Below are 16,491 nucleotides of genomic sequence, written 5' to 3'. Positions count from 1 at the left end.
CACAAGGAAGATGACAGAAAAATTATGTTGCCAGAAAATGAGATTCAACTTGTATTTCTTAACACATTTTTTATTTAAAATAGGCTCCACTTTCCAGGATGTGATTCTTGCAGCTATACCCCAAAAACCTAAATACTTCAGATCAGTAATTGTACAGGTTAAGTACAGGGTGACACAAAAAACGGGAGATTTTTAACAATCCAATAAAACCAAGAGTGATGGAAGACATATTTTATTCATAGTAATTGAAACGTGCCATATAAGAAACAATGTTGTAATTGTTTTTATTCCTTCCTGTGGATGACATCCTCCTGTACGAATCCTTTAAAATCGGCTGTTTTCTGATTGACCGCTGCAACATCCCAGCTGGGATAGCTGGAATTCCATCACTGTTTGATTACAAATGGCATGTTTTAAGGTTTCAATTACTATGAATAAAATATTTTTCTTCCATCACTTGGTTTTATTGGATTGTTAAAAAGTTCTGTTTTTTTGTGTCACTCTGTGTAAACAGAACTTTCCAATATAGTAGTTCAATTGATTTTCAACTTCTACTTGTATGGATTTCTTTGAACATTTTGAATTCAATAAGTATATTTGTGAAATAGATCGGTATACACTATATGGCCATACTTATGACTTATTTTAGTACACCCTTGTGGACAGCACAAGTCAAGCATTCACAAACAAATTTAAACGAGGTAATTAATGAAAGATGGATGACTGCATTGACAAAGATTCCCTCTGACTGCTGTTAGAGTCTTAATGTTGGATCATCTTCTTGTGTCTGGTAACGTAATCGTATTCCAGACAAGAGAAATGGTGCTGTCAGCCGCCTGCAGTCCTTTTTTTGGTACTGCAGCTTTAGTCCTCATCACTGCCCATCTCTAAAGGGTCAAAGTCGGGGTCATCATCCTCTAAATCCAAGTCCTCGATGTCCTGGAATAACGATTCATCCACTTCAACATTGTTTCCAGCTGAAAGAGAAGACAAAACAGCAGGAGTGACTTTTAACAATAAGTTAATTTAATTAGAAATACAGCAAGTTTTTGGTTTACTATGGAGTTCCCGCCAAACTTGTATGGAACCGAACTGCGCCGTAATTTAGTACCAATTTACACTAAAAATAAAGATTACAATATTTTTATGAAAAGCACTTCTAGGCCAAAAAATGTGCTGCATGACCACATATTCTTACACCGTTTGTAAATAAAAATGTCATGACTGGGACGCGAGGACACCCTGTAATGTTCCGAATGAATCCAATCTTACCAAGAATTTGATTGCCTAGCAAATACTAAAATCAAATATAACAGCAAATATTTCTCAATGTATGTTTGCTTCATCCATGCGAACATAGAAGAAAAACAAAGATTTCTTTACCACATATGAACATGAAATCAACTTATTTCATTCCCTTTTTTCCACTGGATATGAACATAAACTGTATCATGTCATCAACACATTACCATCTTCAAGGAACTGGATGTCTGACGTGTCCAGATTGCGGTCCGTCTCAAACAGCTGCTTGCCTGTGTAAAAAAAAAAAAAAAAGGGGGGGGGGGGGGCTGAATCTCAAAACTAGAGTCAATGGTAACCGATAATAAGCTGTTTGGCATTGGCAGAAAAAAAAATGTCATGGGTGCAATTCACACTCACTCAACACACACTTTGTTCCTAATAAATGTGCCACCACAATAATTATTTCCAAGATGCAGTGGTTTTTTTTGTGATAATGTTTATTTTGAGTCACTATTCCCAGTAGTTTGGTAAAAAAAAAAAAGAAAGTGAAAAATCCAAATCTTAACAGTCTATTGTGTGCAGCAGATTTGCCTTCTACTTTCTCAAACAGATGACATGTGACAAAGCACTAGTACTTTGGAAAATTCAGACATCAGTCATGTGATGTGGTCATCTTATACAAACTCTACCTAAAGGTATTTTAAAATTGCCATCAGCAAAACTGACATAATTGCCCATCACTAATTTAGGCAACATGAAATTGAAGCTAACACAAATGTTTAAATCAGTCTGAAGATTATCTAAATATCTCATCGATGGCCGTTTGGTTACAAAAGGAATTAAAATGCTTAATTGTAAATGGGCCAAGACCCAAAGAGCAATGCTTGACTATTGTACTGTAATTGCAAGCTGAAGCATTTACCTGTGAGTTTTGTTTTGCCTGATTGCTCCTCTTCCCTCTGTTTTGTCCTCCGCATCTCAGCCATTTCGAGTTCGAAATTGGCTTTCCAGGCCAGGAAGTTCTCAATTGTTACCACTGTGCCCTGGAACGCCACCTGTGTCAAGCACACATGCAATGCTCTCATCATTCTCAAATCAAGAGACCATCCATTGCACATCATCGTCATCATCATTCCAAATAGTGCTTTACCCTCTGGGGTTTTCATTATTAAAAAATGCGGAGTGGTACTTCTGCCAAATTCTGGGGTGCACTCCAAAAAAAATTTATGTACAGTGGAACCTCGGAGTTTGAACGTCTTGGAACTCGTACAATTCGGACTTCAACCAAAAACATCTTAGTAAAAAATGCCTCGGAGTTTGAACTCATTTTCAGTTTGAACACCCAAGCAAAGCAGGCTAAGCGGAACATAGCTTGAAAACGGGTAGTCGAGTGAAGCCAAGCGAAGCCGAGCAATGCCAAATGTTCACGTTGCGGTAGTTGAGACGATGCATTGCTCATTTCCAGTCAGATTGTGAATACTCCCGGAGGTGCTCCATACTCGTGAGTGCATTTTGATTTTTTCAATTTTCTTCGCCACGGGCCCAAAGAAAAACATACAGTGCTTCGAAACACAGTGGATTTAGGAAGGAGATTATCGCGCTGTTGTAACTACCGTAACTATTTCTGTAAAGACTGGCATGAGCACCCTCCTTAGCTGTTCAACAACGTGCCTGACGTTAAACAACGCATGCAAGGACCGCTTAGTAGTCTAACAATATGCCCAACGTAAAATACACAAACTCAGCACTGAACTAAAGCTAGCATTAACATAGCATTTATCATCCACTGATGCCATCACAAAAGGTAAGGTAAGGTATTTTTATTGTTTAAATACTGTACTGTAAATGTAAAAAACATGAATAGAAATTAAAATAGGAATTTTCTGTTTTTGGATCTTGGGGACGGATTAATTGCATATACATTACTTCCTATGGGGAAAAACATTTCTGAGGGTGAACAATTCGGACTTTGAACACTTCGCAGGAATGAATTATGTTCAAACTCCGAGGTACCAATATATATTGACTTTTTTATTTATTTATTAAGACATACCTTCATATTACACACTTTTTATTTTATAAAAATTTGAAATAAGAGGCCAGTGTTTAACTTCTGACTATGAAATGGTTAACCGAACACAGCACTGTTATAAATTATTTAATTTCACAATGAACAGGGTTCCTGTAATTTTATTTAATATTTTAGAAGAATACGATTTAAGAAAAAGAAAACATTAAAAAACAACACTAAAATGCATATAAATACTTCATTCACAAAACTGCATTATTTTTTTGAGCCAGTGGGGGGCACTGGTAACACATCCGCCTCAATTTGTACCAGGAAAAAACCCTTTAAACCGAGAGACACGTTATACAGTATAATGTCCAGCTACTACCTTCTCTGCTTCCTCTGCCTCCCTCTCTTGACGCAGTTTCTCCTCCTCTTGTCTGTTCTTCATCAGGTCCACAATTTCATTGAGTTTCTCCTGCACGGCTGTCACCAGGGTAAAAATCATCACCATCCCCAAATTTTCTTCTGCCTGCAGAGGAAAAAAACAACGCCGCCGCAATGAAACCAATTTCAATGGTAGAATGCATGTCAGGGATTCCTATGACATATCACACCATACTCAAAAAGTGCATAAATACATATAAGGTACCCATACGAAAAGACAAGGCCTGTCTTCGCTTTAATTCAGCTTGACACAAAATTAGTAACTCCTATTCGACAAGTTTGTTTACTCATGACACTAATAACATATTAGACTCATTCAAAGTCAGGCGGTATAAGCCAAACCAGGAGTCAATTTCCATGAAAGAATCCCATACAACTTGTGACATTATGTTCAGACCTGTTGTTGCAATAGTGTGAGGATGTCATCCATATCATTGTTTTCCAGGTTCTCTTGGGAGTGGACCTCCCATAGTGGTGGTTCATCTGGGTATTTTTCTACATATGTAAACTTTAAAGTTGCTTCCACAGCTGTAAAGAGAAGAAAATATCACACAGTCAGCATACAAACATTCTAATGACTGTATTGTCTTACAGTCGCTAAGGGCTTTATAATGGCAAAGTGTTGACTGAAACATTGACTCTCATATAGACAAAAAGATTGCTAGGAAGACAGCCATGGAAGAAATTTTGGAGCTAGGTGTTGTATTATCAATTTTAAGCCACCATCATCACAACTACTCAAATTAAAACTATAAATGTATAAAGGACAGTCATTTGCTTAACCAACATACACAACATACTCACTTTCACCATTTTCCCCTGCGTCAGACGTTACATTGATAGTGAAGCTGATGGGGTCCTCTGAAAGCACTGAAATCGCATAGAATTCATTAATATGATTCAATCTCATCCATCCACATGACCATTTTCCTACTGAGATGGATGAGTATCCTAACTGACTAGGCTAGTGGTGGGGTACATATATATACGATATTTTTATTTTAAAAAATACTATGTAATGAATTCACGGTCTAAATGTATTTTAAAAGAGCGTAACACGGCTACGTTGTTCAAGATACCTACACAAAAGTTAGGTGTGTTTTTTTCTATTGCTAGCTACCTGTTAGCTGTCTTTTACTCGCATGTCAATATAAATGAATTCGCACCTGTAAAAGAGTCTGGGTATATAGACTCAATTGCTTCTAATTCATTTCTTTGCTCTTCAGCGTAGTCTGTCATTTTTGTATTGATGCAGGTTATCTAGCAGCTATCAAAATCATCACCACGGTGTTGCAGGCAGCTACTACCATCACAAGCTGCGTGTTCAGGCAGTTCGATGACGATCGATTATATCTACCACCTGCTCTCAGCAATTTTATGACCCCGAGATTGTGCCAGTCCTTAAGCTTTGTGATGATATGCAGATTATGATTGTGTCTGTTACATGTTATTCAATAATGTTCTTAACTTTTTACGCTTTTTTTTTGTTTGTTACAGAAACAGAATGACTTTTCTGTTTTCCATTATTTTTGTCTGCCAGTTCTTCTCGTAGTTTATGGCGGTAGGCAAGAAGCGTTACGGTAGATTACCGCCCTCTACTGGTATGACGTGTGAACCAAGTATGCCTGCACCATGAGTCTAGTATCTTTGGTTACACCTCCATTATTTCCACTTTGTACATTTAATATAATATAACCACATCAATCTCGACGTATGTATTTTATCAATGTAAAAACTGAAATATAGTATGTACTTTATAGTATCTAACATACATTTTCTACAACAAAGTTGGACAAACGCAGATGTATAGACAGACTGGTTACCTGGCCAGAGTGAGATCAGCAGTGCAGATTCATAAAAGCCACAGTCTTTTTCTTGATACATTTTCAATCTTCTAACCCTGATTTGAAATTGGTGTTGGCCCGGTAACCCACCTGTATTGTTACAGCCAAATGCAGGGCCGACCCTACCCAATGTGGCACGCTAGGCAAGATTTTATGTGGCACCCCACCTCCATAATTTTTTTTTTTACATATCACTGGCGTCGTACCTCCAAAATCAACACTTTTCAAGAGACTCCAAAAATGTCATGTTTGTTCAACGATTAACACTGCATCTTCAAAGGGAACAGGCCATTTTAAATAGTTTGGATTGGTTAACAATTTGTAAAATAAATAAATGAAAAAATCAAATAAAAAATATTGAAGTATGGAACTGCCAATGTGGAGTAAACCGTTTTGAGTTTGATTGGGCTATGTCTTTCAAACATACTGCAAAGTGGGTTGAATGTACTGTAAAGTAGTTCTAAAGTATCGGTAAAACGTAGGTTAAATGCTTAAAAAAATATCCATAATGCAAAGGGGTGGACAGTGTAGGATGAAGCTCACTAACGGTGAAAATTAAACATTGTTTTTAGAAAATGCTGCTAACATTGAATGTTGACTGCATCATTAAATTGTTAGCATCAGGTAATGTGGATATCTGGCAGGTCCGTTTTTTTTTGGGGGGGTGGGGGTTGTTGGCGAGCAGATACCATCAAAAGAGTCCAAATCAGTTTGGAAAAATACGATACGATATGATACGATATACTTTTATTTTCCCCGTGGGGAACTTTTTCCTGTAAATAGTAAAGACAATTGTCGAGTCATCAAAAACATTTATTGTGACCACTAAATTCAGTATTTCACATCATGATCAATTAGTTTAACATCTCAGCAAGAACTTGCAGTGTGATGACGACGGGCCACCATTACCTAATTAAAGTAATTGCAGTAATTACTGCATGTAATAAATCTCTAAAACTTGCTTTACTGATCAAGTCCTCTGATATATAGTTATAAGCACAGCAGACTTTGATGCTCGGCTTCACTACTTTCTTTGTGGTGGCGTTCAAATGTCATATAATTGTTGAAGCCTATCCACATTATCAAAAACTTGTCTGAGCTTTGGACCGACAACCTCTGACATTTTATCCAGAGCATACTTTGGCTTTTGGATAATCATCTTGTGAGCAACACTGAAAAGTGTAGCTTTCAAGTTTTCCTTTACTGGGATGCACTTGACTCCCATGCGGCCTAAAAAATCTATCATTTCTTCCTCCTCTTCATAATCAAGATCCTCTTCTATAGCCTTGTTTACAAGATCCCGTTCTTCCTTGCTGATGTATGAGAGAAATGACTCAAACAGCAGGTCTGGCGTGACAGATTTCTCACCAAACAGGAGGGCTGCCGTGAATGCTTTAGCGAGCATGCAAGGGAAATACCCATGGTCCTGAAACCCTTTCAGCAGGATACGACCAATCGCTTTCCATTCCGCTTCCATCCTCTTGTGTGAGAGTATCGGGACCCTCATGTCTTGCCCTTCAGTGGCATAATCGTAAAAATCCATCCAAAATGCAGAATAAACATCTCGAGAAACTGCGGGGGCTTCTGCCCCTCTCTCATTGATGTAACCAAATGTGAAAGTCCTGTTTAGCAGATTAGGATCTATGAACTGTGAGATTAATTCATCCAGAAGGTTTGTTCTGTTGAGTTTTATGTCGGCATTGGTGAGTTGATTCTTTGTGAGATCAGAGACGATTTTGGTCTGGGTAGATGCTCCTGAAAGAGAAAAAGTAACACGCGGTGTTACAGCATCATGATGCTTACTGATAGTGGGAGTGGGGTCACTTGGCCCGTTGTGTCCTCCCTCCAGCTCAGTGAGGTTTGAGTTAGTGGATTCCTTAATTGTTGTGCAGAGGTAGAACCTTAGCATTCCCATCTTCAGCACAGAATAAAGTTCCCCTATAGTCACATTTTCATCCAATTCTGCATCTTCTTGATAATCTAAAATATCAAAGCAGAATTCTTCCAATTTTCCCTTTTTAGAAGCCCCATTTGGAAAGAAAATATCCAGTGCTATTTGTAAAATGTCCGCTTTTTTGGACTCCTTTGACATATCAATTCTCCATGTGCCGCCGCCTCGATTCTTGCGTTGCTGTTTCCCCTCGTGTATCCACCCCACTTCTACTTTCCTTGTTTGTCTAACGGCAAGCTTATTATTTCTCATATGTGGTCGGGGATGTATGAAAGATGGTCCAGGGTCTCCCTCGTCGCATTCCTCAAAGGCTTTACTCATGTCCATCTTCCGCCTGAGCTTTTGTAGTAGTGACTTCCTCGGTGTATCTTTCTCACCTTTTCTTTGATACTCAGAACAAAATTTCCGAGCGGCAATCCTGTCCCCATAGGCAGGAATGTAAACAGCCAAGGCGCGGTCATCCATCAATTCAATAACGGAGACGTCTATCTACAACACCAAATAAAATGATTAGTACTAAAGTAGCTATGAAGTCTATGAAAATAAGATAGGGGTCATATTGTACGAAAGCGTATTGCATTCACTTGGGAAAAAAAGTCCTGTTTTTCTGACAAATTTTTTGGGGGAGCTTTGTTTTTTTGAGTATTTTTTTTCTGTTTTATTGAATATTTTTCCCCCAGTTTTTTTGAGTAATCTTTTCTGTTAAAAAAATGTTTTCCTGTTTTTTTGGGTAATCTTTTCGGTTTAAAAAATATATATATTTTCCTCTGTTTTTCTGAATAATTTTTTTCTGAGTAATTTTTCCCTGTTTTCTAAAAAAAAGTTTTTCCTGTTTATCTAAAAAAAAAAAATATCTGTTTTTCAGAATATTTTTTTAAAGGGGTTTTCCCTCAGAGATTAGAGAACAAACCACAATACAGTATACACATTCATTCCTTTATTGTGAGCCAGTAAGTAAACATGACCACCTTATTGCATATGGAGGTATGTGGGGAAAGTGTCCGCTTCCGCTATTAGCGAGTCTGCAACAAGTCACTTGGAGTTCAGAGGTTAAAAAAAACAAAAAAACAGAACAGAACAGAACACCAGCTCTGTTTTTCGGAGAAAAAATAAATCCTATTTTTTAAAAATCATTTTTTAATGTTTTTTGGAATATTTTTTGACAGAAAAAAATATTCAGAAAAACAGAAAATAAAAATACTCAAAAAACAAAGCTCCCCAAAAAATGTCAGAAAAACAGGAGGGTTTTTTTTTTTCAAGTGAATGCAATGCGCTTCCATAATATTGTTCAAAAGCCTAGTTTATTTTCTATTATGCAAGGCAGTGTTAGTGGCCTGAGCACATTCTGAAAGTGTTGTGTGGACATTTCTGTATTTGTAAAACAGGTTTCACACTACATAGTTTTCATAAACATGACATTTGACCTTTGTGTGATTATATAAAATAAGTGCCAAACAGTATTTAACTTAAAGCTTAGCAACAGTGAATGGAGCTTCATGAATCTTTAGGCAACCTACTTTGTCATCTCGGAGTTTGATTATGTTCTCCTCAGGAATATTGCGGCTTCGCAAGAAAGTATACAGCGCCTCCATTCCGATCTCCATCTCTCAACTGTTAATCTGTCAGAAATGTTCGGGAATCGTGATCATTAAATCAAAAAACATAACAAAAAACACCACATACTCATCATACCTATACACCTACTTTTTGTCTGTTGGTGGTGTTTGTGATCTTGCTTGTCCCGTCTATCTGCTGATTGGCGTTCAGTGGTGTAGTCTGTTGTGCACACTTGTGTGTACCCCAACCCTGTGTTACTGCTAAAATTATATGCATTTGTCACTGTCAAAAAATCTAGTGACCAGACGTCACAGTTTTCCCAGTAGTCACTTTTTTTCTTTTTCTTTTTTAGCTCTTTGCAATATCACTGTGGATCTCTCCAAAATCATTGATGCGTCTTAATTTTACACAAGCTCTGTCTCTGTTTTCATTTATATATTTTTTACTTGATTTTGCTTTCTAATAAATTGCCTTTGCGTCCCAGCTTTTAATGTGGAAAATATGGCCACCATAACATTCCGACAACACTTGGAACGGTAAAAGACCTGGCCAAAACAAAACATGGAGTGGAGTCCCTTCTTCTTTCCTACCGAGGGCAAATGGAACGTAGCATTTGCATTTGGCATACGTTTCAACAAAATGGCCGGACGCAAACCACGCACTGCAGAAATAACCATAAAACCATAAGAATGACAAGCAAACAATGTTTACTTACTTAATTTTCACTGTCGGTTCGGTGATGACAGCCTCTTGTCCACCTGTGACCGCCCGTGAGTGCATGTGGCGCACAACTGCGCATGCGCAAATCAACAATACCCCGTGGCATTATGGGAAAAAATGCTATATTTTTAGCATTTGGCCTTCATTTTATCATACGTTCGAACGACTTTATCAACGCGTTTTAACCTATTTGAAGCACATTCAAACGACTTTAACAAAACGTTCGAACCACTTTGCATTACATTCGAACCATTTTACCAAAACGTTCTAAGTTAGGTACTGCAACGTCGTTCAAATGACATAGCACAGTCAAAACATTCCACATTGGTAATTCCATGCCTTCCGTACTTTTCCTTTCCTGTACTCTGGGCAATTTTGATCATTTTGACATGTTTATAAAGTTCTCTGGGGTTACATCAATACATTTGTACCTCTCCCCACGTAGTAGAGCAGTATAGCAATACGCCAGAAGAGGGCGTACTTGCTATTAAAGTTGGGCATTGCTTTATTTATATTTCATGTACGTTAGCTGTTCCTTGTTCAAGGTTAATTGTCAAGTTTTTATAACTATGCGCAGCTTCCGCACTTGAAAGAGATATATTCATCCGTAGAAGATTTTATTTTATTTTATTCAAGGATCAAGCAACATTTTCTTTTTCTCTCTTTTTATCTCAACATTTAGTGGTGACAGTTCATCAAGTACTTTCATTCACTACATTAGTCACTGGCAATAAGGTGCATTAAGTAGCCTACATTGGTATATATATTAATAAATAGCCTAAGTTACAGAAGTGTGTTAGTTTTTTTTCTACCATAAAACTTCAGCTTTACTAATGTTTCACTTTTCTCCAAGCAAGGCTGTCGCTGTTCTAGCATTTTAGTTACTGAATGTATTTACATGTTCTTATTGCTCGTACCATTTAAAGTGCAACTACCACCGTCATAAATTTTGAACTATACAGGAACTATAACCTGGCAATCAATAGTTAATCCAGTGCAGGTGCACACAGACATATGATGTTCAGGGTTATAATAGTTTTAGAATTTTTATTAGTTTTTATTTCGTTTTAGTTTTTAGAGCAAGTTTATTGGTTTGTATTAGTTTTAGGGTGTGTGTGTGTGTTTTTTAATGCTTTGTTTCAGTTTAATTTCTATTAGTAAACATGACCATCTTATTGCATATGGAGGTATGCGGGTAAGAAAAAAACAGAACACCAGCTCTGTTTTTCAGAATAATTTTTTTTCAGGGTTTTTTTTTTTGGGGGGGGGGGGTGAATTCTGTTTTTTCAGCCTGTTTTTCGGAATATTTTTTTGATAGAAAAAAGTATTTAGTAGAACAGAAAAAAAATCAGAAAAACAGAAAGAAAAAAAATACTCAAAACAAAGCTCCCCCAAACAATTAGTCAGAAAAACAGGAGATGTTTTTTCAAGTGACTGCAATACGCTTTCGTAGAAAATGACAATAAATTCAATGTTTTTTAAAAGCATTTTCCTTTTCTATTTTGTTCATTTTCTCGCTTTCGTATGGCAACAGTAAATCAGCACATGATCTCTGTGGTTATTCTGCTCCTAACTCATAAAATTAATTTAAGATACAATTAATTTAACTATGATTTATTTATTTTTATTTTTCCAATCTATTATTATAATTTCTGGCATCCACACATTGACCACATACCATAATACTGTTTGACTAAAGTTAAACTCTTGTGCACATCCATTTCCTTTGCAAACATCTTGCATCTTGTTAGTGCGACTTGAGATGGATTCTTTTGTTTTTCCGGGAGCTCACATGAAGCCACTTGCCACATTTCAACCCCTAGCTTAGTCTTCAGCCCTCATGATAACAACAGCTGGAGCTACTTGTCATTGGCAGAAGAATATATGGAAAGAGGTAAAGTCGAGATGCATGAGATGGGACTACCCGCTCAATAAGGGCATATTACAGCAAAACAAAAATAAAGGTTATGCAAAATATTTTTGAAATTTTGATTTTCAGTACACGGAAGGAGTTGTGAGAACGCTTTTAAATTGTGAAAAAACAAAAACATTTCCTTTAATTCAGTCTTACAGACATGTGCACCTTTTTTATTGGTGGAAAAATAGACTTCCGTTCTCTCGTTGCAGAAAATGGACACAAACTTTATTTCAATGCAAAGTGAGTTTTAACACTTAGCGCTTTAACAATGAGTTGGCTTCTCACCAGTCAGTTAGCAAATGCATTTAACATGTTTTATGAGTTGAGTTTAAAAAATGAAATTTTACACTTCACAACTATGTGAATTCCAAGAACAAAAATTCAGTTCCTGTAGTATGAAATATTTTCTTGCATGTACTCACAGTCTCACACAGACATAACAAAGCATGTTTAACTACTTTAAATACTCCTAGCATGTTAACTCCGCCGTTGACGCCTATAAACGTCAAAAAAATCATTTTAACTTTTTCTATTAGTTTAACATTTTTTTTCACTTTTGTTAACAAGGGTATGAAAACCTAGAAACATTTTTTTAAAGAAAAAAAAAGAATGTTAAAAATTAGGGGCGGGTGGCGATTACAATTTTTTATTGTAATTAACCGCATGACTTTAATAGTTAACTCATGATTAATCAAAAAAATGTCTAGGTTTTCATACCCTTCTTAACAAAAGTGTGTGTGTGTGTGTGGGGGGGGGGGGGGTATGTTAAACTAAGAGAAATAGTTCAAATGAATTTTTGACGTCTATAGCCGTCAATGGCAGTGAATGAGTTAATGACAATGGGTTGAAGTTCATACAGTAAATGCAAGTTGAAGTGTTTTTATACAGAGGACAGGGAATAATTTGGCTCAACACTCTAATATCCACCATATCAAAGTATTGTATCCAAACTTGCAACAGTCAATAAAAATACCAAATCCTCGGTATTGTCAGTCAAAAATTAAGCGAACATTATTTGCAACTTATCAAGTATTCTGTTATTTATATATGCGCAGATACAAAATATATGGATTGGTAAGGTAATAAAAGTAACAATTAAGCCAGTAAAACAGAGTGGTTGTGCCCTTCAACGATCCTGTAACAGTCTCCACAGTTTGCTTATTTGTTAATGGAAAAAAATACATCTTTATTTCATTTCAATTCCATGCTCCAAGTCCAAGACGGGTCTCTTCTCTGGTGCAAACTCCCTGTCTATTCTCTCCACATAACGTTGCAGGGTACTGTAATATTGTTCGCTCCTTGAGAAAGTGTATAGTGCGGAGATCTCTTCCCAGGACTTGTGGTTGGGGAAAGGGAATGGGTCGGGATCTTTGTTCTCAAAAAAACTTTGCAGGTTTCTTTCAGCCAGTTTGGAGGCATACTCCAGAGTGTAGGCATCAAAGTGCTCCTTTTCTTTCTCCACATAGCGTTTCCAGAACGTGAGCTGCAGGAAGCTAACTTTGGAACGGCAGTTAGTGTAGCAGGTACCAAGAAGGCCAAATGTGGCCGCGATGATGATGATGCACCAGCCCAGAATCTGCACACGCCAACAAAACAAAATGATGTTCAACACATTATACCAGACTATTATGACATTTTGATAAATAACCTCCAACCTGACACTGATGAGGGTTTTCTTCATTTGCGATTTGCTGCAAACAAGTACATTTGTTGCAAACTAGCATTGTCACACAACACATTCCTATTCAAACAGTTGTCTTCTTTTTCTTCTACTGGGCATGTAACGAGCTTTTTCAAAGTGGAAGTCAACCCCAAATTTTCTTGACACTAATATCTTGTATATGCATTCTGATTAATATTGTGTTTGTGAAAAGTAAGCAAAATCCACCTAAGGGGCTCTTTTGCCCCTTGCTGTGACTGAAAATGACATCACAGGACTCAGGTAACAGAGAATCACGGCTCAGCTTAAAAAACAAAAACAAAAAAACAAACAGCATGTTAGGTTGAAGGTTCATTTATTACAGCCTTTAAAAGTGTGAATGCTTGCCAAATGAAATTCACAGTAAATTCTGTAGAGTGAATTTGACTCTAGAGTGGGACCAAATAGACTCAGTTTTAGAGTAGACTAATATTTGCACTTGGAAAAGAGTAAAATAAAGAATTGAAAATATATAATAAAAGTCACTCAAGGGTTGAGGAATGAACTCACAACCTTCAGCTTGGGAGACTGCCACACTACCACCTGAGCTATGCCCCTCCTCCTGGTTGCTTATCTCATGGTTTTTGGTCTCTTGGAGTTAGGAAGTACACTAAAAGCAGGAGCTGCATGGCTCAGGAAGTAGTAGAAGCCGAAGGTCGTGACTTTGTTCCTCAATCCTTGAGTGACTTTTATTTATTTTTTCAATTCTTTATTTTACTCTCATCCAAGTGTAGATATTGCTCTAAAACTGAATCTGGTTGGTCAAATTTACTCTACAGAATTTACTGTATATATGTCCCTGCCTCTTATCCCAATGTAGATCCAAACTATAGACTGTTCTTTACAAAGCTGGAGAGAATCTACCAGCAGGTGTAAACAAAAGCCAACATTTCTAAGTTACAAGTCGAGGCTTGTTTGTGTGTAACGCCACCAGCACCATGGAAAATATAACACGTGCATTATACACATTACAAATGATGCATGAATATTAGGCAAAGAAGTCATAAAATTCCCTTACCTGAGATTGGGCCCTGAACATCAGCAGCAGGTCCATGCGCTCCTCATCAGATAACTTGGACCTGCCACAGGGAACTCTGGCTAGCTCCTCTCGACACTTCATGGTCTTGTTTTTACAGAAGAGGTCCACCACCAGGTTATCGTCGAGACCACTGACAGCACATTCATAAAAAGTCCCATTGAGCAGGGCCACAGAGAGCCACATTATAGGAGCCACGCAAGCCCCTGTAAAGATGCTCACTAACACTCTGAAGCATCCAAAGCATCTACCACGGGGACAAAGCTTCATGGGATTGAGGCAGCACCCGGTGTAAAGCCTCCACAACCTGGCGCTGAAGAACAGACCCAAGACCAGGAGCACAGCCGCAGGTCCAAGCAGGAATGTGAGCCCATAGGCAAAGTTCTGGTCATGGTTGCAGGGACACTGAAAGGAGACCATGGAGAAGACTCGCTCCCCGCCTATCGTCAGGAGGGCCATAAAACTGTAGCCAATTGTGGCTTTCTGGTTCATGAAGAAACGCAGGACGGTCTGGAATTTATCCATGGTACCAGTGAGGGATTTAGACGCGCTCCACAAGTAATAAAACAGAAAAGAAGAGAGAGTGGAATGAAAATGTGGACTGTCGAGCAACTGACATTTGCTAGGTCTTGTCTTGAAGACAAAAACAGTGCCCCTCCCTTTGGTTTGTGCTCTTCCCTTCAGACTCCTCCCTCTGTCCCTCGCCTACTCCTACCCACTCATTGCTTTTCATTCAGCAAATCTACACTTTATCCAAAGGGAAGTCACAAAATAGCTAACAGTGAAAGAGAGGCTGCAATATAGCATGTTCCAAATGAATACCACTAATCCTTGTATGTTTATGTTTGTGCTTTTCAGCTGCATCTGTGCCATGAAAATCCTGCATATCCAGTTTTGCTGATTACCTCCCCAAGTCTCTTGACAGTAATGCAGGCTTGTAAGCCGTGGTAGATTCTCTTTTACTGTTCTGCACTGATCACATTTAACTCATTCACTGCCACTGACGGCAATAGACGTCAAAAATTCATTTGAACCCTTTCTATTAGTTTAACATTTTTCCCACTTTTGTTAACAAGAGTATGAAAACCTTTTATTGTATTAGAACAGATATAAAATCTGTGATTAATTGTGAGTTAACTAGTAAAGTCATGCGATTAATTACGATTACAAATTTTAATTGCCTGACGCCCCTAATTTTTAATAATCTTTTCCTTATATATATATTAAAAAAAGATTATTAAGAATTTAAAAATATATTTAAAAAGAAAAAGAAAAGATTATTAAAAATTAGGGGCATCAGGCAAATAAAATTTGTAATCGGAATTAATTGCATGACTTCACTAGTTAACTCACGATTAATCACAAATTTTATATCTGTTCTAAATGTACAAAAAAAATCTAGGTTTTCATACTCTAGTTAACAAAAATGGAAAAATATGTTAAACTAATAAAAAAATACATTTTGACGTCTATAGCCGTCAATGGCAGTGAGTTAAAGGCAAGCACGCGGAAACCGCTCAAGCCAACCACTTTACACTTCCAATCTGTCAGTTATTCCCCACTTTTTAAAGTAAAAGAATCAGTTTCAGTCAGATGCATATACTGTAGTATGTTGACATAACCCACCTTTGCAAGTGTGAAATTTGAAACCAACATATCATGATGAAATCATGTATTTTGGCAAGGCATGCGAGGAAGGGAAACACGCAATCAGCATAATCATGCGAAATGACACCACTTCTATTGAATGTTTCCATACAAAACATACCATTGTTATAGCAATGCAGCCAGTCACCATCAGCAGCTCAGCAGAATGAAGACGGAAACGCATCCTCTCAGTGGTTTGTCTGTCGCAAGCCTCACAAGCGTGACCACTCAGACTAAGTGCCTTGTGGAAGGCTACTAATGTGAAATATCAGCAACACATACATAAGAAATGCATTATGGCACAAACACTCAATAGACATATTCCAATTGTGCCAACCGGTCCAGAAAGGATCACAAATACAGTGCTTATTCTTATTTGGCTGTTTATTCAAAAGTCAATTTTCTGTGTTATGTCTGTGAAG

At 37.5% G+C, this 16,491-nt stretch overlaps 2 protein-coding genes across 9 annotated transcripts; both read right to left on the bottom strand.

Annotated features, from left to right (window-relative positions):
* Nucleotides 1–49: 49 nt before the first annotated feature.
* rwdd1 (RWD domain containing 1) lies at nt 50–9,846 on the bottom strand. Of its 7 annotated transcripts, XM_077576427.1 has the most exons (10): nt 9,765–9,846; nt 9,197–9,309; nt 9,010–9,111; nt 7,870–7,981; nt 4,502–4,567; nt 4,095–4,225; nt 3,639–3,782; nt 2,165–2,297; nt 1,470–1,532; nt 50–977 (listed from the first exon to the last, which is right to left on the bottom strand). In XM_077576427.1, exons 3-10 carry the CDS (start codon nt 9,094–9,096, stop codon nt 865–867), a joined length of 849 nt encoding a protein of 282 aa, XP_077432553.1. In that variant the 5' UTR covers nt 9,097–9,111; nt 9,197–9,309; nt 9,765–9,846; the 3' UTR covers nt 50–864. The 7 variants fall into 7 exon arrangements, with proteins under 7 accessions (XP_077432553.1, XP_077432554.1, XP_077432551.1 ...); XM_077576428.1 differs by lacking the exons at nt 7,870–7,981; nt 9,010–9,111; nt 9,197–9,309; nt 9,765–9,846 and adding an exon at nt 4,864–5,061; XM_077576425.1 differs by lacking the exons at nt 50–977; nt 1,470–1,532; nt 2,165–2,297; ... (1 more) ...; nt 4,095–4,225; nt 4,502–4,567 and adding an exon at nt 6,334–7,296 and having other exon boundaries at nt 9,185–9,309.
* A 1,990-nt stretch (nt 9,847–11,836) lies between these two features.
* LOC144057921 (calcium homeostasis modulator protein 5-like) lies at nt 11,837–15,173 on the bottom strand. Of its 2 annotated transcripts, XM_077575943.1 has the most exons (3): nt 14,649–15,173; nt 14,405–14,555; nt 11,837–13,263 (listed from the first exon to the last, which is right to left on the bottom strand). In XM_077575943.1, exons 1-3 carry the CDS (start codon nt 14,945–14,947, stop codon nt 12,874–12,876), a joined length of 840 nt encoding a protein of 279 aa, XP_077432069.1. In that variant the 5' UTR covers nt 14,948–15,173; the 3' UTR covers nt 11,837–12,873. The 2 variants fall into 2 exon arrangements, with proteins under 2 accessions (XP_077432069.1, XP_077432068.1); XM_077575942.1 differs by having other exon boundaries at nt 14,405–15,173.
* Between the last annotated feature and the right edge of the window lie 1,318 nt (nt 15,174–16,491).

This window comes from Vanacampus margaritifer, chromosome 9 (genome assembly GCF_051991255.1).
Source record: "Vanacampus margaritifer isolate UIUO_Vmar chromosome 9, RoL_Vmar_1.0, whole genome shotgun sequence".
NCBI classification, from domain to species: Eukaryota; Metazoa; Chordata; class Actinopteri; order Syngnathiformes; family Syngnathidae; genus Vanacampus; species Vanacampus margaritifer.
Note: the sequence above shows the minus strand (reverse complement) of the source record. Positions and strands in the feature narration are given on the sequence as shown.